This window comes from Solanum verrucosum, unplaced genomic scaffold, assembly GCF_900185275.1.
Source record: "Solanum verrucosum unplaced genomic scaffold, falcon-dt-bn FXZP01000128.1, whole genome shotgun sequence".
Lineage (NCBI taxonomy): Eukaryota > Viridiplantae > Streptophyta > Magnoliopsida > Solanales > Solanaceae > Solanum > Solanum verrucosum.
This window is the reverse complement of record NW_026020327.1, coordinates 296,331-323,485: the sequence shown is the minus strand read 5'-3', so window position 1 is coordinate 323,485 and position 27,155 is coordinate 296,331. Positions and strand designations below refer to the sequence as shown.

General features: G+C 35.2%; 2 protein-coding genes across 3 annotated transcripts; one reads left to right on the top strand and one right to left on the bottom strand.

Moving 5' to 3' along the window:
- Positions 1–5,583: 5,583 nt before the first annotated feature.
- On the bottom strand, positions 5,584–7,570 carry LOC125835635 (pentatricopeptide repeat-containing protein At3g02650, mitochondrial). The gene has a single exon (XM_049514744.1). It carries the CDS (start codon positions 7,552–7,554, stop codon positions 5,767–5,769), a length of 1,788 nt encoding a protein of 595 aa, XP_049370701.1. The 5' UTR covers positions 7,555–7,570; the 3' UTR covers positions 5,584–5,766.
- A 4,619-nt stretch (positions 7,571–12,189) lies between these two features.
- Positions 12,190–26,189, top strand: LOC125835631 (ubinuclein-1-like). 2 transcript variants are annotated; one of them, XM_049514739.1, is made up of 13 exons: positions 12,190–12,588; positions 16,030–16,116; positions 16,224–16,316; positions 16,477–16,553; positions 19,497–20,061; positions 21,728–21,848; positions 22,027–22,136; positions 22,247–22,333; positions 24,014–24,139; positions 24,401–24,538; positions 24,649–24,696; positions 25,082–25,183; positions 25,498–26,189. In XM_049514739.1, the coding sequence occupies exons 1-13, from the start codon at positions 12,340–12,342 to the stop codon at positions 25,954–25,956; spliced, it is 2,262 nt and encodes a 753-aa protein (XP_049370696.1). In that variant the 5' UTR covers positions 12,190–12,339; the 3' UTR covers positions 25,957–26,189. The 2 variants fall into 2 exon arrangements, with proteins under 2 accessions (XP_049370696.1, XP_049370697.1); XM_049514740.1 differs by having other exon boundaries at positions 12,231–12,588; positions 21,749–21,848.
- Positions 26,190–27,155: the final 966 nt, after the last annotated feature.

Here is a 27,155-nt window from a genome sequence, read left to right as displayed (position 1 = left end):
TTGATACTTGATATATATGTATAAATAATACATGCATCTAGTATGAAAATATGCACTAATCCATTCACCAATTGTCTTTAAGTTATCGCAACCGAACAGAAAGCAAGGAGCGAGAGAGAACAAGAGAATGAGGGGAAACAGAAAGAGAGGACGGGGGGGCGAGCGGGAAAGCAGAAAGAGGAAAGAGATTATGTGGGGGCGAGCGGGAAAGCAGAAAGAGGAAAGAGATTATGTAATTAGTTTAAAGTGTAATGAAATTTAGTAGATATGATAGGGATGTTTGCCTAATTGAGTAGTTTTTCATAAAAATATTACTTTTAAAGAATCCTAGTGTTGTTGTTTTTCTTTAAAATCACTTTAACTAACAAATAAATAGATAATAATTTTTGTTTCTCCTCAATCACATTTTATCAATTAAAATAACTTCAGGTACATTTTTAACTTATAATATAGGTCATATATAAGGTCATAGTAACCTCTTCCCTAGCGCTCTTTTTTTTTTGACTTTTTTCAAAGGGCAATAAAGGCCTTCCTTATAAGTTCTCGCTCGATCGAAAGGATATAACACATACGAAACCTTAGCTTCGCTGACTTTATGAGGTCTAACCTTCGCCACGACATTAGTGGCTTAGCTCTTCGCGCTTCCCGCAGGCTTTTTTATAGAGAGTAAGGGGGCTCATCATTAATTTTCATTTAAATAACGATAAGAAAATCCCTAATAAAATAGGAAACATTTTTTATTTCTGAATCTTTTCTGAATTAAATAGGATAAGCATTTGTTAATAAAAAAATTATTATAAGAAAAATAATGTCTTAAAATAACTATATATATTCCGCATAGAAACATTTTCGGACCAAACTTTACCAACAGCAAATGCATTTGTAAACCAAGCTATTAACCAATGGCATTTTTATTCAATTTCGTACAGTTAAAAGGTATTTTTAACCCTTCACCGACAACAAGCCTCTGCCAACAATTATCTGATGCTTTCTTGGATTTATAGCTACAACACTATCACTGGCTATGAAGTGAACTTTACATTAGCATTTCTAGTAAGATGAGAATTGAAGACCCCATCTTTTCCAACCACAACACAGAGGCAAAAAACATGAGAAGAATGGAAGTTTACTGCTAGCTAAGCTTATTGCCATATCATATGGTAAACGTTAAATTCCCCGACAGCCATGAGTTCTATAGACAATCAATCACCTAATTCTGGTTGGATTTACTTCCCAGTAGAAACTCTATTATGTTTATCGTCTATCGAGATCTGGCAATCACTTCACAGATGAGCCACCTACAATATGTGTTGAAACTTGGATTGGTCCTGGTTTACGAAAATGTTGAAGGCTTGAGATTTACTTTGTAACAACGATGGAGATTCGCCATCCTGGACAAGCAGATTAAAGATTGCAATTGAGATAACTGCTTCTGCAGTTGCTACACTGCTACACCAAATGAACAAAGTACTTGTGTTGCTAAACTTTATGATTTCTCATTGTCCATATCACAAGTACAAGATAGTATTTGGGATGGACATATGGGGACATCAATCCTGAATATTGGTATTCAGGTCCAGTTACTCAAAAGGCAGATGTTTTATCTGGGAAAAGATGTATTATGCTTTACAAGTTCCTGGATATTTTTCCATCAAGCCAGCTAGTATTCTATGCAGCTCAAACTCTAGAATACACCAAGTGGTGGATAACATGTGTCCCTGTAACTTCACCAATAGCTCCCTTTTACTATCTTAATATTTTAATATAAGTTTGATCTTTTAGACCAAAAGAAAAAAATGTATTGCCTGAATGTTGAGAGCTTTTCTTCACAGTTACTTTTCTGTATGAGCACTTGCAGTCTAAAGTTGTCACTTACTCAGCAAACTATCACAATCCATTCACTCTCGAACATAGCTGCTCAATATAGGTAGATGTAAAGCTACGTATCCTGAAAATTACATCACTGTCTCACTTAACCTAGGGGGGTTCTGAGGAACATGCAAAACTCAACTTAAACCATTTGGATACCTCCTCTAAGATACTTTCAGGTAGTGAACAATTTCCTAAAAAACCAAGTTTAGAAGTAATTATATTTCCAGTTAGATGACTACATCAGAAATTCCATGACCAACATATATGATCTCTCTCTGCATTCTTACAGATCAGAAGGTATGTAAGCTACATTTCGTCGACCAAAATGCAATTGCATGAGACCTCTATAGCTATGACCATGCTATGCCATCAGCTCAATGTAGAGTCCTACCATCTCACAGCTTACAAGACTGCAGGTCAGAATCAACTTAACAAGTTACTCATCCAAAAAGAAACTTGGATACCTTATGGTGATGAGATAGTGTTCTCCTCTCTGCAAAGCAATTGATATGAACCATTATTGATTTCACCCTCTCCACTGCCCAGAATGCAAATAATACTAGGGATCCTTCCTGTGGCAAGGAAATAAGGAAAGAAAAGGCTTTCACACTTGGAGCCCGTTCAGATTGGCTTAAAAAAAGTAGCTTTTAAGTCAAAAATAAAAAGTCAAACTTAAATGACTTTTAAGTTAAAAAATAAAAAGTAGGGGAAGACCTACTTTGGTTTTTAACTTATTTTAAGTAATTGCCAAACACTTCCTAACTTATTTTAAGTCATTTTTTTGACTTATTTTAAGTTAATGTTATATTTGTCAAAAACTGACTTAAAGTAGGTTTGACCAACTTTTAAGTCAATCCAAACACCTTCTTACTCAAGTGGAAGAACATCATCAGAAGTAAGATATCAAGAATCTCAAAAACCAAAGCAAAGCTCTTAAGGTGAAGTGGCTATGGAAGTACCATCAAGAGGACCAAGCACTCTGGTATAGGGTGATCAACAACAAGTATGGGGACCTGAATAAATGGGTAACCAAAGAGGTAAATACCCATGGGGTTAGCCTTGGGAAATCCATCAGAATTTTTTGGCCTTCCCTCAGTAATCAGTCAACTGTCAAGGTACAAAATGGAAGAAAAACCAATTTTTGGTTTGATAAATGGATGGGTGTTGTGAGCCTCAAAGATCGTTTCCCTGACATCTTTACATTGGCTCAACACCAACAAAAGACTGTTGCTGAAATATTGTCACAACAAGTTGGGATATGATCCTTAGAAGAAATTTGAAGGACTGGGAAATTCCCAGAATACTTGAACTGTTTAAGGTTCTGGAGAATTTTCAAGGTACACAAACAGGTGAGGATTGTTTATGGTGGCAGGGGCACAACAAAGGTAGTTACAAGGTGAAGGAAGGATACAAACAGATAAGTCTTGGTAGCATTCAGGACTTCAAATAGCCTTGGAAGCAAATCTAGAGGATCAAAGTGGCATGCTTAATGTGGCTAAGAGAGGAATCTCTCTATGCAATAGATGTTCCTTATGTGGTAAGGCTACTGAGACAGCAAGACATCTCTTCTTACATTGCAACTTTACTGAGCAGTTGTGGCAGATTTTCCTTAATCACAGAGGCATCTCCTGGAGTATGCCTAGCAAGATTGATGAGACTCTATTCAGTCGGGAGATGGCTGGAACTGGAGTTGGGGCAACAAACAAAGAAAGATGGAGGATGATCCTTGCTTGTATTTGGTGGGCTATACGGAGGGAGAGAAATGATAGATGTTTTGAGAATAGGAACAAGTAACAACAACATGCAGGAAGTCAAGCTTAAGTGTATTTTGTTGTTCTGTTTTTGGTGTACAAATGTCTACTCCAATGAAACTGAGTCAATCATAGATGTTTTAGGGTCCATTTAGATTTGGTTCAGCTTTGGGGTAGATTATACTTCCTTTCTGCTTATTTGTAAATATGGTTTTTCGGTACTACCTAAGTACTATCTTAAATACAAATGTTACCAATTTCAAAAAAAAAAAAAAAAAAAACCTGCATTATACTCATACCGTAACACCTTATTCAGCTATGATGAACATCCCATTTTTCTCTGTTCAGCAATTTATCTTGAACACAAAGCAAAACAGCTAGAATTGCAAGGGGCAGAAACGGAGAGGAACGAATATAATGCGCATGACCAACCTAACTAGTTTGGCATTGAGGCAAAAAGCATTGTTGTTTTACTAAAGGATACATGTGCTTCACCAACAAGTCAGTACAACCAAAGTGTTATTCATGTCATGGACAAATTGAATTGGCAGCAAGACATAATTAGGACTTGGAGGGGGGAGGGAAGAAAGAGAATGTACGATATTCCACCTCTTAAGTACTATCTTAAATACAAATGTTACCAATTTCAAAAAAAAATATACATCTGCATTATACTCATACCGTAACACCTTATTCAGCTATGATGAACATCCCATTTTTCTCTGTTCAGCAATTTATCTTGAACACAAAGCAAAGCAGCTAGAATTGCAAGGGGCAGAAACGGAGAGGAACGAATATAATGCGCATGACCAACCTAACTAGTTTGGCATTGAGGCAAAAAGCATTGTTGTTTTACTAAATGATACATGTGCTTCACCAACAAATCAGAACAACCAAAGTGTTATTCATGTCATGGACAAATTGAATTCGCAGCAAGACATAATTAGGACTTGGAGGGGGAGGGAAGAAAGAGAATGTACGATCTTCCATCTCTTATAGCCCTAAAAAATTAATGCAAAGAAATGATTATCACTTTACTCACGATGTGTGATAGGAAATTATCAGAGATCAAAAGCTACAGTAACCCAAAAATGCTACATCTAGTCTTCTTTCTTCCCATCAGAAAATAAATGGGAGGAAGGGAAAGGTTGGAGAAACTAAAATTTGTTCCTGCTGGAAGTTTATAGAGATACTACTACACTATAGAACACAATATATGCATACAAAGTCTATAATGCAAACAGTATAGAACACTTCCTTGGGAAGAAAGCTCTAAGACACATCCAAAGTTGTAACCTACAGCCATGGAACAAACAGCTTGGAAGCTATATCTACGTAATTTGATTTTCCATGCATGATCAAAGATGTTATTCAACAGGTTCCTCCAACTAAAGTAAACTCACGTTTGGTTTACTCAATAGCAATATAGCATCATGACACTCCTTTATGTCAAGGAAACCGAGATGTAAAGACAAATAAATAATAGTTGGAATCAAAATGCAATTGGAAGGAGAATTCGCAAAACAAAAAGCTAGAATGGTCAACAGTTCAAATTGTGATGCCTCAGATAAATTCATTTTTCATGCCTATGGCAGTTTTCATATGGGTTTAAAGAGCTTGTAAAGCTTCTAGACTAATTTAGTCCCAAACGGCTTTTGCTTTCCCATAGATCCAATCTCACTTTATCATGCATCCATCCTTTTTGGGATTTGCAACTGTTTCACCTGATTGGTGCCTCTCTATTGTACATAACATATGTAATTGATGATTATACAAAAAAAATATTATAAATAACATATTTCCATTGTGTCAATCATAACTCACCAAAATGGTTGTTTACTGAGCTGATGTTGCGCCAGCAAAGAACCACTAGGTAAATATAGGAAAAATGCACCTCTCTATGCCCCTGTTGAAAGTCTTAGTTACGAAACTATCATTCTGATCCATTCAACTCAAGAAATTTGGCAGCAAACATTATTTTAAAATGAAAAAAAAAAATATCCTTTCTTCAGAACTCTAATGGCTGTTCAGCATACAAAATGCAGGTGTTACAGTTTTAAGCCTGCTATTATCTCAAACCATAACATAAAAAAGAAACAGAAGATACAGATCCCTACAGCTAAAGGCAGAGATAGGGTACGTACTATGCTGTAGCCGCTATTTCATTTGTTCCTACTTCTTCCTGTTCTAACTCCTTAACTGCTCTTACGAGACCCTTTGTGATTGCATTTAGATGCACCCCATTCTCCTTCATCTCCTCAAGCAGCTTCTCTGCTGTTGTCCAATCTAAAGCCTTAAGGCAGAGAGATTGAATAAATTTGTTATATTCATCCGCATTAGGCTGAACTCCATACTCCTTCATCTCTCCCAATAGTTCCAGAGCCCTGTCATACTGTTCAAGCTTGCAAAATCCCCGAATAATTGTGTGATAAGTGACAGGACTTAGATTGGAGTGCTTCTTTTTGGCTTCATTCAAAATCTTGCAGGCCTCCTCCATCTCACCTCCCTTTGTATAACCACTCATAATTACACTATAAGTGTACACATCAGGTTTCAAACCTCTACCCTCCATCACCTTCAATAGTTTCTTAGCTTCTCCCATTTCTCCCTTCTTGGAGAGTGCATTAATAACTGTATTGAAGACTGCATTGCCAGGCGGTGGACCTGCATCTATCATTTTTAAGAGCAAGTTTTTGGCCTCTTCAATGTCTTCACTGCAATAGGAACGCAGCTGTTTTTCCCCTGTTACATCGTTTGCCCTACACAACCCATTGATGACATGTGAGAATGACTTAATCGCATGCTTCCGCTCTTCTTTGGGGAACTCATCCAACATCTCCATTGCAAGTTTAACACCTTCATCTTTGCGACAAAGAGAGCTGATCAACAAATTAATAGAAGATACAGGCAGATTAATATTTTTCTCCTTTGCCGACAAATAAACCAGATGTGCATCTCTAGACTTATTTCCTTTACACAGAAAAGAAACAATCTTTCCAACTTTCTCAGCACCAGGCAACATATCAGCATTAAGCATCTTCTCACAAACAGTAGAAGCCCAATCATAAATCGAACGCCTAGAAAGCGCTTCAATAGTTAAATAGTATGTATCAGCATTTGGTGCACATCCTAAATCCCCAAACTTATTAAAGATCTCAAATGCAGCCTTTCCCTTACCTAATCTTGACAATAAAGCAATCAATTCATTAAGAATCTCACCATTCAATATACCCTTGTTCTTTTCTCCAATCTCCTTCACCAAATCCCATAAAGCATAGACATTCCTACCTTGAATGCAGACTGCAGTAACCAACAATTCAACCGCCCTACTCGTCACTACAAACTCGGGTTTCTTCAAAACCCACTTGAAAAACGAAATCAAATTCTCCCCAGGAACATAGGGCGTCTCGAGCACTCTAACAACCAACTCCTCATTCAAAGACAACCCAATTTCCTCAAGACTAGACTCAATAGATCCATCAATAATACCACTACTCTGCAATAGAGACAACACACTCTCCAATTTCTCCAAATCTAAATCCTCATCTTTTTCCTCATCTTCCACTACAACCTCATTATCTCCTAAATCAGACCCATTTTCAACTGCAAGGGTATCCTCAATTCCATCAAAAACAGAGGACCCTTCAACAACTCCTCCAAAAACAGAGTCTTTATCATTTTCAAAGGGTTCAGAACCTAGAGATTCGGATTGTTCAGATGGGTTTGATGAAAAAAGTCTTGTTGTTTCACGTAAACAAGATTTGGAAGAAACCCAATGAGAATAATAACGAAATGAAGATTCAAATGAACTCACTGGAGCTAAAGTTTGATCTCTGGATACTTGAGGAAGAAAAGCAACAAAGGCACGGTTTTGGAGGCCATGAAAGTTTTTCCTTGCTACAACTCTCCTCAGAACCGCTTGTCTCCACATTCTCTCTCTCTCTCTCTCTCTCTCTCTCTCTCTGTTTCTCTCGAGGTTTCTCTCTGTAAAACCCTATACTATTGTGCTTGAAGTTTTCCTGTTCTGGGCATAGCCGAAGTGTAAACAGTATAGAAACCCAAAGTCTCAGCCCAGTCCAATTGCCCCTCTTTTTTCAAGTTTTTATCGTGCTCTTTAATTTTTGTCAACAAATTTGTGTTCTTTAATTTTTACTTTTATTATTTATTTTTAAACAAATTATGAGTTATAATATTTTTTATCATAACTTAATTTCACTTAAGCATAAGTTACGTAGTAATTGATTTGTAGAGCAATACTTTTTAGAAAACTTTGTTTTGAACATAATTTTTGTCACTAATTTGTTATACTAAACTCTTATAATTTGGAGTATAATTTGGTAAAAATTAGGCAAATGACATAGTATAAGAAAGAAATTACTTCCTTTCCCTACTCTTTCATTAATTACCAAAAATCCCTTTTTTTAGTGTTTTTCGGATACATAATATAGCAGTGTGGATACTTAATATAACAGCGCGGATACTTTAATTAATAACGGGCGGATACTTAAATTATTAAGTTGTTAGCAGCACGGATACTTAATTAACGGGCGGATGCATAATATAGCAACGCGGATACTTTAATTAATAACGGCCGATACTTAAACTAATAAAGTATCCGATTAAGTTGAATTGGGGGAAAATAAGGAATTTTTGTATTTTAGTAAAAGAGTAGGGAAATATTGAAAATAGTAAAGAAGTGTTGTGTATTTAAGTAATTTTTCCTATAATTTGTGTCACTTTTTTTTTTAGAGGCTATTAGCAAGAAGGGTGTGATTTGTTTCTTATGTTAGTTGGAGGGTATTTTTTAGCCAAAAATGTAAAGATAAAATTAATTTTGAATTAAAAACATAAAAGAAGGTAGAATTAGTCCATTTAAAATAATATAGAGGTATACTTGAACATTTTTCCTTATAAATAAAATAAAATCTCTTAATTCATATATGATTATATCCATATGCATCTCTTTTAAGGACAGTAGTAAATAAACTTTTACTAACTGGACTAATAACAAACCACATATTAAGTCAAATAGTAGGCCCAAGAAAGTCTTGAAACAAAATGCTAGTTGAAGATATCATTATGGAAAAGTTTCAAATAATCGCAGATATGGCTTGCCTTCAAATAAGCATATCTTTTAATATATAAAGAGTTAGAGGGCTTACGGCCGGTCAGATTGAATGTCTACGATTTTAATCTCTAATGTATTAAATCATTTGTTGATGTGACTTCAACATTGAAAAATATTTATATTTTTGTGAGACTGAACAATCAGCCACTTGAAATAGGACCCTAGATCGATGAAGATATATATAATTTCATCTTCTTTGTTTTATTTCATTTTTAGACAACATTTCTTAGAGGGAGAAGGTTCCTTTCTCTATGTATTTTGATATGACAAAAATGAAGATGATCAATCCAAGCTAGATTCAAATTGAAAAACTCTAGCACCCAGACTTGTATGTGCTTTTTCTATTGATTTCAGCTTTACGTGTTGTGAATTAGAATAGGTAGCTCATGTGTTTTTATTTCTTTATTGATAGAATTCGTCCATCTTAAGTTCTGAGTTTTAAGTCTTCGATACGTTTTTAATTTAAGCTTTGAATTAGTTTTGAAAAAATAACTTATTGTTATCGGCATATTTATCATGTTTTGTTGTTGTATATTGAGAGTTTGTGGAGAGTGTTATGGACTATGATATGATAATAGATACGGAAGGTTACGAGCTAGGTTTTGTGTGACTCTAAAGAATTAACATAAGTTATGCTAAGATTATCATGTTCTTCTCTCTATGATTCTTTAGAGCCTAAGTGTGATATGACTATTATATCATAGATGAGTTATTTGTACCAATAGTTTGTGTGGACTGCTTGTGTGTGATATATATATATATATATATATATATATATGTCGTGTTGAACTCTTATTCTATAGAGATAGATTATATGATAAATGCATCTTGAAAATTACTCGTATAAGTTATTTATAGTTTGCTCACTTACCTTCGAGCCATTTACTTTTCTATTGTTGTTTGGTGTAGTTGTAAATGTTTTAGTTACATGAGTTTTGCGTTTTTAGCTAGAATATTTCATGTGCTCAGTTCAAGAATCTTACATACTCAATTATAGGAGCCTTGTATGCTAGTTACAAGAGCTTTTTTGTATTTAGACACAAACATCTTACGTGCTCAAAGACAATTATATCAATCTTATTGCTCAAATATAGATATACAAGCATAATGTACTTAGATATAAATATAAGAATTTTGTGTGCCCAATTTCAAATACAGTAGCCTTATACATGAGCCTATGAACTTGATAGATATATAGTCACAAACTGGACAGACTCACAAAATGTTCGATCTAGAAGGTACAAATGGCCCATAAAGGCCCAGATGATGGCCTATTTAGTTAGATTGATAAATACCTACTACCTTTAAATCCCCTCAGTTCTCTAGAAATTTGAAAACTTATGTTTTTTTTTTAATCATAAATCGTCCTCATATATAGCCACAAATTGGACAGACTCACAAAATATTCGATCTAGAAGGTACAAATGGCCCATAAAGGCCCAGATGATGGCCTATTTAGTTAGATTGATAAGTACCTAACACCCTTAAATCCCCTCAGTTCTCTAGAAATTTGAAAACTTATATTTGTTTTTTTTATCATAAATCATCCTCATATAAAGGGGAAAATCGACATATTCCAAACCCAATTTTCTTTCGACAAACTGTGGTAAAATAATCATAATTTTTTATTTGATGTCGAATTAACGAATGATTTGATGTTTTAGAAAATAGACTTTGAAGACCTTTAACTTGATATACGATAGGCCCTCCAAATTCTTATATATTATAGAATGGGAGATATACTCAGCCAAATCAGCCCGTCAATAAAATTATGTCACAACTTTCTTATTTTGAACTCGATGGCTAAATTTTTGTTTCAGAACTCCTTTTAGTTTTTAACTTTGGTCTAAGAATCTCAAGTGACTTAATACATATATTTCATGGTATAATCACCCATTTAAATTATTCTCTCGACAGTTGATGTTAAACACGATAAATCGAGTTGTTAATTGTAAACTCATTATTTCAATATTTTTCTATTATGAAGTGTAACATTACTATTCATGAATCCAGATATGCTACGAATCTATTCAATTAAATCAAATCATTATAAATGGCATAATAGAATTGAACGAAAATTACATTATTCATATATTTTTTTCAAACTTAAACTCGTAGAGGTCTAACTAAATTTAACAAACGTACTATTTGGATTTCATCATCATAGACACTTAATTACCTAACATACATGACTATTTATAAGTTTTATTGTTAGTCCACAATATGAGATCAAACGTTCTATTTGAAGTTGCTTGTTAATTAGTAGAGACTTGTTATCTCATTAGGAATAGTAAGGTAAGACCTAGTCCCCCTTGCTTGTACTTATCCCTATTGATATCTTTTTATTTTTAATAAAAGGCCGTTAGACGCTCTGTCTAGTGGTAAATTTACTCTAAAAAATATATATTATAGTTAAAGTAGAAAGAATGGACATTCATGTATTAATTTTATACAATGTTTGATTTGTTGGATAAGGTCAAAGTTGAAACACAAATCTGATTCATCCAGACCATTTCAGAATCATTAAGACATTTCTAAGTAGAAAAAAACAAACCCACTTAATGGCCAAATGTTTGAACTATTCCGATTTGGACCTCCATTAAATGCAAACAAATTACAAATGAGGTCTAACTTAGGTATTCATGTATTAATTTTATACCATGTTTGGTTTGCAAATAAGATAAAAGTTGTTCATATTTAAATTTTATACAACGTTTGGTTGATGGTTTTCAAATGTTGTATTGATTTTATACAGTATTTGGTTGTGTTTTTTGTAATCCTACATAATTAATACTTACATAACTTATCGTTAGTTCACAATAATTGATCTCACTCTTGTGGGCGAACACCCCTTAATGTTGAGGGTAAAACATGAAAAAAATAATTGTCTTGGGTTAAAACGTCGAGTAGCCGACATAACACATTTTTTACCCGACCCGGTTCGCGACCCTATTCTGCCCAGACAGTCTGCAGCAAAACCCTCATAACTTATTACTTCAATGTCAGTTTGATACGAGGTTTTGTACGTTGCAAACTAGACTCGTAAGCCTTCGATGTGATAGGTCACGGGCCTTGTAACTCTTTATATATTGGTCCCGAGGGGACAAACGAACGCATTTTCAAGTTCGAACGAGCTCCAAAGTGGGAAAAACCAGATTTTATCGTTTTTCGTGTGCTATATAGTCTATGAATTTTTTCTTAAAATGTCAAAAATAAAAAACTATTTTAAGAATAAGTGACAAGTAAAAGTAAACGGAGAAATATAATTTATTTTGAAACGAAGTTGTATTAAGATTAAGTTGTAATTAATGTTAAAAGAATGAAAAATAGAAGAGGAGCTGACCAGTGTCAAAATGTGAGAGAAAACAAACGGCAGTTACAGATGAAGCTAAAAGGTCGACTAAAATAGAAAGCAACTGAAAAGGGAAAAAAAATAATTTCAATTCCAACATTTTCTCTTTTCAATTCGGTAATTGCTACCATATTTTCCTCTTCTTTAGGGTTTCGAATCAGTGTTTCCCTCTCTTTTCCATGTCTTCATCTCCTAAATCTCATACATCGTAACCCTAATTTCGTTTACAATCACCCATGGACGGCGACTTCACTGGTGGAGAACCGGTAGGGAGGACGTCGACGTCCTATGAAGCGGCGGGAGGACGGCGGAGGTTTACGGTGGAGCTCAGGCCGGGTGAGACAACAATTGTGTCGTGGAAGAAGCTTCTCAAGGACGCTAATAAGTCCAATGTCAATGTTGTCGGTTCTGGTCCAACGGTTGGAGCTCCTGCTAGCATTCAAACTCCAGTGCCGCATCCTGCTCTCGAGGCTCGATTAGCTCCGGTAAGTTGTCATATGACTTTTTTGTTATGTCAACTTTAGTTAATTCACTTGAAGTCATAGTGTAGAATACTACCAATGAGTGTTCTTTCTCGGTTTGTTGTGTTGAAACTTAATTCTAGAAGAAATAATGCTGTAGCATTTGAGCTGCATAAATATTATCAGACATGATTGTAATCGTGCACTGTTAATACTGTCAGTTAGGCTTCTTGCTTTGTAACTGGTGGGCAGAGGGGATCTTACACATATATATATATATATATATTAACATACTGGTGGGTGAAGGGAATGATTGGTTTAGCATCTGAATATAGCCAAGATCAAATTACTCCCTGTAGCCAATTCCTTTGTTTTGTATGGGAAATTTAAGATTACATTGTGGAAAGTGGTACTTGAGTGGCTCTGTTTACCTGTCTCAGTTGTTCCTGTTCTTGGATCCGTGTGCAAAAACCAAACTAGAGTGCGTCCAGAGTATGAAGGTTGTCTCTTTAGTGAAGCTGTACCCCACAGCGTATTGGTGATAAATATAATAGTCAGAGATGAAGTGCACGGTTTCATAGGGAAACTGTTATTGACATTATCTTTCATGTGATTTATTTGATGAAGTATTGGCAATATTTGTCATTAAAATGACAAAAAATATTTTTAGTATTTTGGAATAGTAAAGGATTCTGGGATCTTAGAAGCTGGTTGGGACGCTCCATGATGTTGTCCTCTGGGGTGGTCTGAAATCTGAATATAATGAGTTGGGAAGATATCATCACTGTAACATGCTGTGTTCTTATGACCTCTTTAAGTGGAGTTTCCTTTCGTGATCCAGATGAATTATCAAGCTGCAGAGCTTAATATTGTGCTTCAGTTGACATGTTTTTGATAAATTTGATATATTCTCAAAAAAAAAATGTAGCGCAAAAGAGGGTTCCGTGGCTCTTCCCTTCAAATGTTACAAGAGTTGCCTTCTTTAGGTAGCTCTTACTCCTATCCTAATATTTATTTACTTAAATTTGCTTGCATTTGTACAAAATATGTAGTTCAAAGCCTATTAGAGATCTTCTTGAAATTTAAACTTAGTGATCTGATTTATAAGTCATGCTAAAATTTTATTACAAAATTTTGGGTTAGAACTATATTTGACTCAAGATGGGGATTGTTATCTAACTAAAACTACTATACTAAAAAGAGTTATAGAAAACAATGTATTATTGTAGTATTTTCTTTCTAGTTGGTCCTACGTTTAAAGTTTGTTTATTTTTATTGTTTAAAGTTCTGTGACTTTGCAATGGTGTTAATAGAGGCATCCTCGAGGCACAATTATGCCTTGCTTTCAAACTGGGTTCTTTATAAGCTTTGCAAGCTCACTTAGATTAGGCTCCAAAGTATTGCAATGTGAGGTCTTGGGTGTTATTAAATGTTGAAGATATATGGGGAAAAAACTTATATAAATTGGTATGCAAGGGTTTGACCTAATAATTGATGGAGCTGGAATAGACTATGGGATACCGTGTCTCAAGCACCATAGAGGCAAAGAAAGTTCTGTTGTCTAAGCCTTAGTGGACAAAGTTGCTAGTGAAAGGTAGCACATACTCAAACTGATAAATTAAGGTGTGTGCAAGCTAGTTTAGACGCTATCCTTGCAAATACATACACACACATTATAGCTTATTGTTGAACATCTGCCATTTGAGTTCCAGTGATGATGTTCTTTCATTTCAAAATATAGCGGATAAGGAATAGAATAAAATCTTTTTGTTATATTTTTTTTATCTTCAGTCGTAACAATCCAGATATCGGGCATTTGAAGTATGAAAGAGTTAGATCATTCTTCCAAATCATCTCTTTATGTTGCGGCTCCTTTTCTTATTTTAAATCCAACAGGTGGTATGAGCCACAATTGGTCTTGTAGGATCTGTGAAAGAAAAAAAAAGATAAAAGCCTTCAACTTTTTGAACTCGAAATGTCAACCAACAATAGCCTTTGTTTGTCAACTCCATGTACTCCCATCAGTGAGAGTTACTTAATTTGGTCATTACCCATGTAACTCCCATCAGTGAGAGTTACTTAATTTGGTCATTACCCATGTAAACTTACTTAGAAACCTTTGATTTTGGTAGATTGCCAAGAGATTCTACCTTGGCACAAATCAAGGCCGGCACTGAAGAAACCAATAGGTCCAAAGTCAAGTTTGTTAGTTAGAATTACGTAGGAGATTCATTCTTTCCTAGGCCCATGGAATATAAGACCGCCAATGAAGCTTGGGACAGATTTGAAGTGGAATATTAGGGAAATGATCAAACTAGGCAAATGCAAGTTTTGAATATGGAAAGGGACCTTGAAGCTCTAAGCACGGAGGAAAATGAGGCTATTAGCAAATACTCTAATAGAATTTCCTTGATCGTCAACAGAATCCGTTTGCTTTGTGAGGATTTCCCTGATACAGAATTGTGGGGAAGGTTCTATTGACACTTTGTAAAAAATTTGGGTCTAAGATTTTATCTCTTGAAGAGTCCAAGGATCTTAACTATATTTCAATTGCAGAGCTAATGAGTGCTCTTCAAGCTCAAGAGCGAATGAGCTTTTGAGGCAAGAAAATGTTAGTGAATGAGCCTTTCATGCACAAAACCAGCAAGGAAGCAAAGCTAGACAAAAATATAACAAGAAATAGAATGACAAAATAGAAGCTTGTGATAGCAAGAAACTATTCTCACATTACAAGCATTGCAAATAGACCACACACATGCAAAAATATTGGTGGAGGCCTGGTGCAATATGTGGTACATTTATTCTTTATTTAGATAGGCAATGCAATATAAGGCAGGATCAAGGCCCTGAAAGCAATCAACAAGTACAAACAACTGAGTCAGAAATTCTGGAAGAGGATCTCTTTGTTGCCTCATGCTTTAGCAACAAGGACACAGACACCACTTGGTTCATTGACAATGAATGCATAAATCATATAACGTTTAATGCAACAATATCCATGACTTTGATAAAAGCTCTATAATCACAATAATGATTGGGAATGGGGATGTTTTGAAAGTGAAAGGTGAAGGTACAGTTGAAGTTAAAACTTATATTCTGTCATACTTATTGCTTTGCTGATGTGTTATATGTATCTGAACTCTTTCAAAAATTGCTGACTGTTGGGTAAATGATGGAGAAAGGATATTCTTTTAAGTTTAAGATATTATTTGAGTTGTGCTGTAGTATATACAGCGGTTGGTGATCTCTATGATTAGAATTATTTATTTCGAGTAACATTTTTTTGACAAAGATAAGTATTTAAAGATCTTTCTAAAAAGGAACAAACTAAAAGGGGAAGTAGTGAAATCTGCAAGGACTGGTTTGGTCAAGATTGATGTTGCAACTCTATTACAGAGCATTACTTTGCTTATTCTGGGAACATGTGTTTGATAAATTTTATGCTTATTATCAATGCCCTTGTAGGGACAACCTGCTGATAAGGAAGTCAAGGATGCACCTCCTGGCAATCGTTTAAATGCTGTGATAGAAAAGATTGAACGCCTATATGTGGTATGCATTTTATTGTTTACTCGTTACATGAGACTTGTCAGTGATATATATAAAATTTATGCGTTTATTTTGCACTTGCTCTGCTAAATAACTATTATGCCTTTTAGGGCAAACAAAGTGATGATGAGGAAGATCTTAATGATTTCCCTGATGACGATGAATATGATACTGAAGATTCATTCATAGATGATACTGAGCTGGTCGGTCACATCAAGTTCCTTAACCTTATCTACCTTATACAAATATTTGTTATTTTGTATCCGAATGATTTACAAGCATAGTCAATATTTTGCAACTTTGTGCAGGTGGCATTTATATGTTGTAGTCAAAGTACTTAGTACATCGTTTCTGGTTATGCAGGATGAATATTTTCAGGTTGATAACTCAGCAATAAAGCATGATGGTTTCTTTGTCAACCGCGGAAAGTTGGAGCGCATGTGAGTTTTTTCTTGAGATTTTTAAATAATATGACATGTCTAAACACCACTGTATATAATTTAACCAACTGTTCACCCTTTATCCGGCATCCAAATTTAGTTTTTATATCTATTTCAAAGTTTTAATTGTTAGTTTAAATACAATGTTTGTTTTGATTGTTACCTTTTTTTTTTGTATCATATCGTTTAAATCCATTGTTAAGTAATGATGAAAAGTCTCATTTTGAACTTTACCTTGCTCAAAAAAAGAAGAAGAGAAGTCTCATTATATGTAACAATTGATCTGGTGTGATCTCATCATTACCTTAATATTTTCTTCTCATTTTGTCTTTCTTTATTATTTAATAATCTTATTTTATCTTTTACCCTGCCTTTTCATGTTAGCTCTGCCCCGTATCCTACTTTCCTCGTGGGTTTATCATTCAAATTGCCGACGTGTGACATTATGAAACGACGGAGAATGATATAATCTATCCAAACATCACGATATAATACAACACAACATAATACGATACGTTATAAAACAATATGTAACAAAATTACTCCGCAATCCCATGTTTCAAGTGATTGGATGATTATGCTACATGTGCTTGTGCAACCCAGGATCTATCGATCACATGTTTCTTCATTGCACTGTTGCCACCGACCTTTGGAACATGCTCTTTTCTCTCTTTGCGCACATAAAGCGAGGGGAAGCTCTTAATACGTTTCGAGCCTCACTTCAGGGCTTAAGCGCTCCTTTGACAACACTGTTATGACCCACATATACTCTTAAGTTTTACCATAAATAGTAGTTAATTCTCTCTCCCCAATTCAAGTTCACCCCCAAATCTGGTAATCACTGCAAGCATTGATGGGTTCCTCTTTTACGTGATATTCAATGTTCTCTTTATGTTGTTTTCTTCTTATTCTTCTTGGATTTAATTCGACTCTTCTATTCTTCTTTATTTCTTGATTACTCCTTTCCTGTTTTCTTCTCCTCATGTACGACTCTTATTCTTTTGTCACTTTCACTTTTGGGGTTCTTTTTTACTCTTCTCTCTCATTCCGTCAAAATAATTCCGTTCCAATTTTTCTTGTTTGTTCTATCTATTTCTTGTTTATATTTTGAAATTTTTATTCATCACGTTCTAGTAATGTTTAATTAGGAAAGGGAATCATTTTTTTAAGAAGGTAAGTAGATTTTATATTGCAAAAGAGAAACTTGCCTAGCATCAAGTTGGTGCTGATAGGATAAAAACCCACCTGCTTGCACGGAATCAATGAAATCTAACATACTATCTTCATTCTTTATAATCTACACCAAAGTGCTAAAAGCCATAAACAAAGGCGGAGCCAGGATTTGATGTTTATGGGTTCGGATAGGGGTGTTAAATGAGCGGGTTGAGTCAAATATGGGCTGGTTGAAAATGAATTGGGTGAAAACGAATAAATTATCCAGCCTACCAATATTTTATATTGATAAAAAATGGCTAAACCAACGAATAAATGCATAACCATATTATCCACTGCTTAATATGTAAAAGAAATTGGTATTTCTAGATTATGAACATTCCTCCCCCTCCTCCTCCTCCTTTTAGGGTGTATTTGGTATGAAGGAAAATATTCTCATTATCTTTTTTGTCATATATAATAGCCTCGTTTTTTTAAGAAACAAGTATCAATATTCAATATATTTTTTTAAAAAGGTAACAAGTCCTAGCTAACTTCTTTCTGAAAATATGATTTTGGAATTGAAATAGTGAAAAGAAAAAATGATAGTCTCCTTTTGTTTTAGGGAGGAATTGTCTTTTGCAACAAAGGAAAAAATGATGCAGATTTTTGTTTTCTATTAAAAGGAGAATAAAACATATTACCTGAAAAGGAGAAGACTTTGGGAGCAAGTGGGTTTCGATCTCACATCTCTGCAATACAAAGCTTTAGTACCCTAATCCATATATACATATATTTACTAGCGCTTGTAATATAGGGTCCACACAAAAACTATTGGGTTCGTCCAAACCCCCATAATGTACTGTAGCTCTCCTGGCCATAAACAATTGAAGTTAAGTCCCATAATGTACTATAGCTCTCCTGGCCATAAACAATTGAAGTTAAGTTGTTGTACACTAATTGACTTTCCTTTCAAAATGTAGTTAATTTCTTTCCTTGTGCGAGGAGATTAGGTTCTTGCAATATTGGAAATGTTCACTTTTGTCTAATCCTGTTATCAAAGGTGCGCTTAAGCCCTGAAGCAAGGTCCAAAACGTGTTGAGCACTTTACCTCACTTAATGTGCGCCTTAGTGTTGTCATCAGGGTTCTAAAACATACTTTTCCTTTCCAATGAACCTCTTCCAAGAGACAACACTAAACAATTGATATTTCACTTTATCGTAATTATTATTCAATTTCTTTGTTCATATATTTGTCATTCATGCTTATAAATTATTAGTTACTTTTTCTCCCTTGGCGCCTTTTTTCATTAAAGTTCATGCTTTATTTGCGTTTAAGCCCCAACAGACCTTAGAGTTTTTTTACGCTTTTTACTATTGATAACACTAGTTTAAACCAAGAATTAACCAACTTCTTTCTATGGTTTAAACCTCTGCATCTCTTTACCTAAGAAATTCTCTTTCCTTGTCCAATAAGTTATGTTTTTTCCCTTGATTTTGGCATTCAGATGTATATTTCTTTTGGGACTTTGGTTTAGCTTCTTTTTATCGATACGGATGCCCTTATTCTTTCCCTCACCTATCAAAATACTGGTGATATGTTGTTCATAACACTAGTGAATCTGTAATTATGGCTGCAAAATGGGAAGGATTTATTTGCTAATTTTTCTCAGAAATGAAAACTGATACTTTCATATGTTACCAGTTTCAAAAAAAAGAAAAGAAAACTGATACTTTCATTTGGTTTGTCATTTCATTTGGGCACTTCTAACTGACATGATTTTCTGTTAGTGAACCAGTTTCACCAAAGAATCAGCAACCAAAAAAGAAGAGAAGAAAAGATCTGGCAAAAAGCCATGTTGGGGATGATGATGGACACAATCCAAGTAAACCTGTAAAAGTCGGAAAGAAGGCTGGGAAACCAGTACCAGTTGTTAGTGAAACATCTCATCCATCTCATGGTGTTGCTTTGCAAAATGTATCCCATGAAGAAAAATTCCCGAATCAGTTGAATGTTTCTGAAATACCAATAACAAAGAAAGCTGCAGATACCCAAAATATGTTGGAGCTATCTCCATCAGCATCATTGCGTGGCAATTCTGCAGAAGAAAAAGACCTTGACCAGCAGAAAATTGGAGTTACCCAATCCAAGAATCTAGGTGACAAGTTAAAAGATGGTTCTGAAATATCTGGAAAATCATCTCAGAGGTTACATGACAGAAGTTCTTATGCTCAAGAGAAATCTAATGTAGGAAGATCAATAAACATTTCTGAAGGAATAGACCAGTCTGTTCAGCGCCGTGATGAGAAGTTTAATGTCAGTGGCTTTGAGGGCAAGAACTCAGCTCAGACTATGGTGAGTTGTTTACTGTCCTCTCCCTGCGATAGTGCGTTTCTGTGCTATCTGCCAAATGCTTGGTGTCATAAATCATTTCTCTATGGTATTTTTTTTTTAACTTGGTGTCTGGGCCAACTTGCGTGCACCTCAAACCTTCACCTGAGATCTCATGGTTCTCAGCCCTCTTAATTGACCACTAGGCCACACCCTTGGGTGCCATTTCTCCATGGTATTTATAGCTTGATTTCTAATGATTGCTTGAGAACATTGCTGAAGGAAATTTTTTTCTAGTCGATCATCGTTCAATGTAGGGATAGCACTTATTAATGACCAGGTGAAGCTTTTGAAATGTTTACAGCAAAGTAGAGCTGCACCTATTATGAGCCAAATAATGTCAATAGATGCTAGGAAAAAACATGCTGCCATGAAATCTTTGGGTCTCTTTTGGTGTTAGCAAAAGTTTTTCATCCTTCATGGTCTCTACTAATCTTTCCAAATCAAACCAGTTTCCTCTAAGAAGATACTCCCACCGTCCCAATTTATGTGACAGTAAGTGAGGATAACAGGTAAGGAATCAGTAGCAACCTTGAGATTGATAAAAAGAGAAGAAATTAATCTCTTTAGCCAGTCCCAAAGAGAATGGCATCTTTCTAATTTAGTAACAATTTGACATTGAACTTTTCAGTTTACCCTAAGTGAGATTTTTATAGCCACACAAATATCTTTGACTTATTTTCGACCACAAGTTTCAAAAGTTCTTCTCATTCTGAAACTCCGTGCTTGGCCAAACACCTTTGCATAAATTGGGGAGTACTACCTAGGTCTTCACCTTATCAAGCAAAAATCAAATGTAATTGATAAGAAAATTGACGTTAGACTTAACTCAAACCCAAAAGCTAGAGGTGAGGATTGTCCGTACTACAATTTATACCCTTAACAAATGCAAGATTCTACATCCTTGCAGACCTATGACTTGGAGTATGGATAACACTACGTAGGGGCTTAGCATTAGATAGACCAATATGAGGGATGTGTTTGACTTTGTTTACATGATAAAAGCATGGACCTTGTGTGCTCTAACGACTTAAACATTTAAATGTGATGGTCACACAAGTCAACATTGTATTGGATAAAAGGTTCTGATTGCCATCCGTTAGCAAAATGAATTTTTTTTGTGCTTTGACATTATGATAAACATATATATATATTAATCAAGATGACCTTCTAATGGTCTGATAAGTCCTTCTCCCCTATACTCTGTCAGTTTTCCCTGTGGCTACTGGCTACCATTAAATTTTGCAGTTAAAATGAAAATATGCATACATAACGATCAATCCCCTGTAAACTCCCCAGACAACTTTTTGGATTTTGTTAGCTCCTTATCTTTAGTATAGGGCTCACGGTAATGGTGCTAACCCGTTCACTTTTGATCTCACTCTTTTGTGTACTATGTGCATCTTCTTGATGTCTTTAATGAAATCTATTACTTCATCAAAAACAATCAAGAAGATCTCTAGGTCTAGAAGTCCTTGTTTCCTCTCCATTCAGTTGGTTTGCCTTGAATCTCAGATCTGACCACTTGACCCTGCACCATATAAGATTCAGAGACACACGTATGGTGCAGGGTTATGCAGTCATCTGAGATTCCTAATAAGCTTTTGTTCTTGCTGTAACTGACACTCAGGTGCTCCCTAAAACTATACAGAAAGATCCTGCCATGCAGAGAAAGGAAGGATCGAGTGGTAGACCAAAAGGTACAATGCTTGAGAAGGCCATCAGGGATTTGGAGAAGATTGTTGCAGAATGTATGCCCAAAACCTTTAACATATGTTTTTCTAACCGATAATTCATTTTCTTATGCATTGGTCATCTATTTAATTTTTGAAAATATCACAGTAAGGCCGAGGTTCAGATGTCGTTTCTATTTGATGATAATTTTTTTTTTTTACATTGGCCATTTATTTCAATCTCAAAATATCACAGTAAGGCCACCGAATATGGAGGTTCAGGATGCTGATAATTCATCTCAGGCTATCAAAAGGAGGTTACCACTTGAAATAAAGCAGAGGCTGGCTAAAGTTGCCCGATTGGCGGTATAGACTAAGCTATATGGTCTAATTAGTTCTTATCTTTTTGGTTGATGTAGTTACTTATATTCCATAGCGTACTTATCGAATCCAAATATTTCTGTTGATGGTTGCAGCAAGCTAGTCATGGAAAAATATCCAATGAGTTAATTAGTCGTTTAATGAGTATTGTCGGCCACTTAATACAGCTTCGCACATTGAAGGTACTTTTGTGTGTCATTTGGATGTTCTAGATAAAGTTTGTTATCATACTAACACTGCATCATGTTGAAGCTATATCTGTTTGGGTTATTCTGACTCTATTTATTTCATAAATTGTTCCATATCTCAATTATATTATGGAGATCCCTGAGGCTGTTACAGGAATCAATTGTAGTGATGATTTCTTTCTCTATTTTGGTAGCATATCTTCATTAGAAGACAAAAAGATATCTAAAATCTTGTAATGCATAATGTTAAAGCAATCGTAGTTGTGAAGTTGGAAGAGACATAGAACCAGATACTTTGCCAAATGTGATACATTGCTAAATCTGTTTCAGTTTGAAGAGCTCAAAGACCAGCCTGGTCTCTCATTTAACTGCTATTGTGGACTGCTGACAGTGGCTATTACATGTCACATGACTAATTTTGTTGATTTGTGTGGAAACCTACCATTTGCCGAGTTCCCAACATGAACTTTAATAATTATGTTGCTAATATCTTCTGAATATCCGTCACTTTCCAGCCATTATCCTGTATTTTCTAACACTAGAAGCAACTCTTGAAACATTATTTTACTTTGAATTCAAACAATTTACATTCTAAGGTGACTTGTTGCAAAATCTCTGCATGTCTTACAATATCGAGATATGTTTCTATGAGCCTGTTAAAATTTTATGCTGGTGTATGGAAGTATCCAGTTAGGGTATGTATTTCTCTTTTAAATGAATTTTTAGTTCTTTTGAAAAATCTGCATGAAGTACCCATACTCATGTTGCGGCCATTTAGTACATCAAGATAAATAAAGAAACTATGTAACATAGGTTTCTGGTGGAAGATTAAGCTTTGAGGAGTTCTTGAGCACTGTGCTCTTTTTCACAAGATTACATTGAATATCTTCCGGTGTACTAATTATTGTTTATTTGATTTGTTGCTAAGAAGGTTACTAATTGTGTCCACACTCTCTAGTACAATATTTTATCACAAGAAACACCCAACGGGTGTTAAACTGTATACCGTATGACTCCTAACCTAGTCTCAAGTTGAAAAAAGAAATTATTTTAGCCCCTTAATACCATTTTCTCTCATATTAATCCTTTACAGTTTTGCCTCCACCTCCAACTATATGGTGGGGGTCTAGTCACCAAGGAGCAAAGAGAGTTCAGTTCATTAACCTTTTCAAATATTAAGTTTTGATGTGATGTTTTCCCCTTCAAATTGATTTTTCAATCATTATTTTAGATTTTTTGCCAGAATTACGGGATAATACGTAAGTCAAACTTACTCTCAATTTATTGTATCATGGTTGTGAAATCTGAAGGAGGATAAGTGTAGTAAGAAAAATTGAAAGAGAAGTGCTAGGCAAATCTAGTTTCTTGGCTGAATGCTGTGAACTGCTTTCAAGTTATGTCTAATGCACACACCCTATTGTACATGTTGCATATTCTTGTAAGATCCAATCTGTAGATATTAACGTTAGATTTCTTTTACCACATGTCTCCTTCCTATCTTGCACAAGCTTGCGCCATGCTAGAGAAGTTTATGATAGTGTTTGTCTAGTTCACATATATTAAGGTTTAATATTTCTCTCGTTTAACTGGTACTAATGCTTCAAGTCATAAGTGGTTTTGCTCCCCATCATTGTCTTAGAAATTATGATTGATCTAATATTTGTCTGGCTGCAGCGGAACTTGAAAATCATGGTCAATATGGGGCTGTCAGCAAAACAAGAGAAAGATAACAGAGTTCAGCACATAAAGAAGGAGGTTGCTGAGATGATTAAGTTGCGGATTCCAGTGATGAAATCAAAGGTATGTCTCTGTAATATTATGCTTGTTTTTTCTTTCTACCAGGAGTGCATGTTGTCTCTGCTAGAATTTGGGGGATTCAAGCCTTCCTGTGAAGTTGCCATTGTTCCTTAATGGTTAGGAAAAAAGAGTGTTCCATTTTTGTAGAAGTGAATGTTTCAACAGGAACTCTCAAACCAAGTTCTACTCCCTCAGGTTATGGGAGATGGTTTTATGAAAAACCTACAAAATTTCTTTTTTATGATGCTTGACGTGTGTTTGCAGTTGCTTGAACAACAAGCTGGAGCTTCTGATGACTTCCAAGAAGCAAGTCCTGAAGAGAAAGAAGCCTTTAAGAGAAAATACAGCATGGATGTTGCATTGGAAGACAAAATATGTGACCTTTATGATCATTTTGTTGAGGTAGTTTACCCCTCTCCCCCCTTCCCACTTCAAAACAAAAATGTCCTTGACAAGATTGCTTCTTACTAGAAACAGTTTGTGCTGGAGATTTACTTTGTCTATACTTGTAGGGCCTGGATGAAGATGCTGGTCCACAAGTCAGAAAGTTGTATGCAGAGGTAAGGGGACATACAAAGCTTAGCTATTTCTTGAAGAAGGAACCTCATTTTGCATGTGTAGTCTTTAATTTTGTCATCTACTTCATTTGCCATTGGGCAATCTTGGAAATTTTAGTACTTGATGCAAACTAAATTCCAAGTGTATCTGAAGGTAGACTCTAGATCAGAAAACAGTTTTTTGGTGCATGTAAGAGTTTGTTCTCTATTGTGGTGGTCACTTATCGGTGTATTTTCTTCTTAAGCTTCATCAAATAAAATTTTCCACTGCCAGGATTTTGGCCACAAAATGTGAATTAGGAGCTGCTTTGACATTTGGGGGTTTCTGAACTCTTCATAGTTTTCCCTGTGATGGTTTTTAACTGTCATTGTTCTGTTTTTCTTGCAGCTTGCAGGATGTTGGCCAAATGGATTTATGGACAATCATGGTATTAAACGTGCTATATGTAGAGCAAAAGATAGGAGGAGAGCATTGCACGCCCGACGTAAGGTAAAAAATACCCTGTTTATCTTTATTTTCTCTTCTTTGTTTAGTTCATTATTCATTTTGTCTTGTAGCTCTTAACATGTGAGCTTGCGTTCACAGTGGAGCTCTGTTTTAGGTAAATGTATAGGATTGCTTAGTCTATTTCTGATGGTGTCTGAGATTCCATTAAGAAATTAAATTTCACATAGTAATCAGTCCTTAGTTGTTCTCTTCGTCATCTCTCAGTGTATTACATTAAAATGCAGTTTCAAACCGTGCCTAAATGCTTTTTGTAGCTTTTACAATGGGTAAAAAGTTCATTTGTGTTCTTTATGTAGGACGGAGAGAAAATTAGGAGGAACAAGTTATTGGCCACAAAGGAAGGGGATACTACTAGAGTAGATGCTGGACCTATTGCCCAGTCGGTGCATATCCAAGAAAAGATTGTAGTTGATCATTCTTCAACTTCAACAAACAAGCCAGTATCCAGTAGTGCAGCTGTAAATGCTTCTGCACGAATGCATGTTTCCATAGCTAATGGTTCTGATGTGAATCGTCTAAAGCAGGAGAAGCTAAAGGGAGTTTCTGGCAGCTCTGTTGATCCACGAGGACCAGATGCGGTGCCAAAAAAGAAAATGAAGAGGAAACATGAGTCAGAATTGGGTGAAAGCTTGTTTCACAGCGAGAAATTGACTTCCGCACAGGCAGAGGAGAAGAACAAAACCAACAAGCATACTGGTTGTCCTACTCCAAAACCAAATAATGTTGCGACCTCCGGCTTTGAACAGCTGACATGATGCAATTTCTGCCTCTTGCAGCTTCAGTGATTGCCCCTCTTTTCTAGTTCTGTAATTATATAGTTATCCTGGCGCGTTACCCATAAGAAACCGAGTCTCTTATTTTGAAGTTACAGATTAAAGGCACATTTAGTTAAGGCAAAAAATTAGAAAATTGATGTCTTATTAGCAGTTAGGCTCTCTGCTGTGGGGCATTTTGATGCTAGTTTTATTTATGGGCTGGAAATTACTCTCTTCCGTGGTTCATTCTGGTACCAACTAAAATTTCGTCGTGCGTTCTAACCCAAAGTTAGAACTTTTTGATATTTATCTGAGTTGGATAAATGCAGGATTATTTTCTAGAACAAGCAAAAATGTGAGATGAAACAGAAAATGTGACGTTTTTCATTTTTCTGATTCCAGTTTCTCTTAGGTCCACAAGTTCAAATTTTGATCACTTGATTGATGAAAATTTACTCACAATTCTACAAGATTGAAATACGTCGTTTTTGAGATATCGAGTAAAGCTTTCATTAGGAGAGTAAAATACATGTTGAACTCTTTTCCTTAACTATAATTTTGTTCCAAATGGATTTTCATGGTAAGATTTTTAATGAGGTAGCACTCAAGGTGTAGATGTGTGTACTCTTTTTTCTCCACTAAGCTTTTTTTCATTGGGTTTGTTCTAGTAAGGTCTTAACGAGAAACGTTATTTATGGACATCTAAGGGAGTGTTGTATATTTTGAATTGTCTGTTTACTTAATTTATGAACTACTTACATTCATGTATATATATTTCCAGGTTCTATCAAATCATTTTGGATAAGATGAACAATATTTCTCCACAACTATCTTCTTGATATTGTAAAAGCATGTTGCAAAGTAAATAATATTACTTACTAGTTAAGGTGGATTATTAAATGTAGTTTAGATTAAATACTTCCATCGATGAAACTATTTTCTTCAACCTATTATATAAAGCCATTCAAAGTTCTTAACCACGTATGACGTACTTCATTGGCCATTAGGCTGCACTCCTGATGTCTCCCCACAATATAATCTCTCACATACAATACCCATTGATCTCACTCTCTCCTCTTTGAGTAGAATAATTTTTTTGCTAATATTGAGTGGTAGAGATTAGATATTAAAGAGATCAGTTACTTAAATTTTGGTTTAATATAGGAAGGAGTAATTAATTAGTACCCAAAAATAGTTGG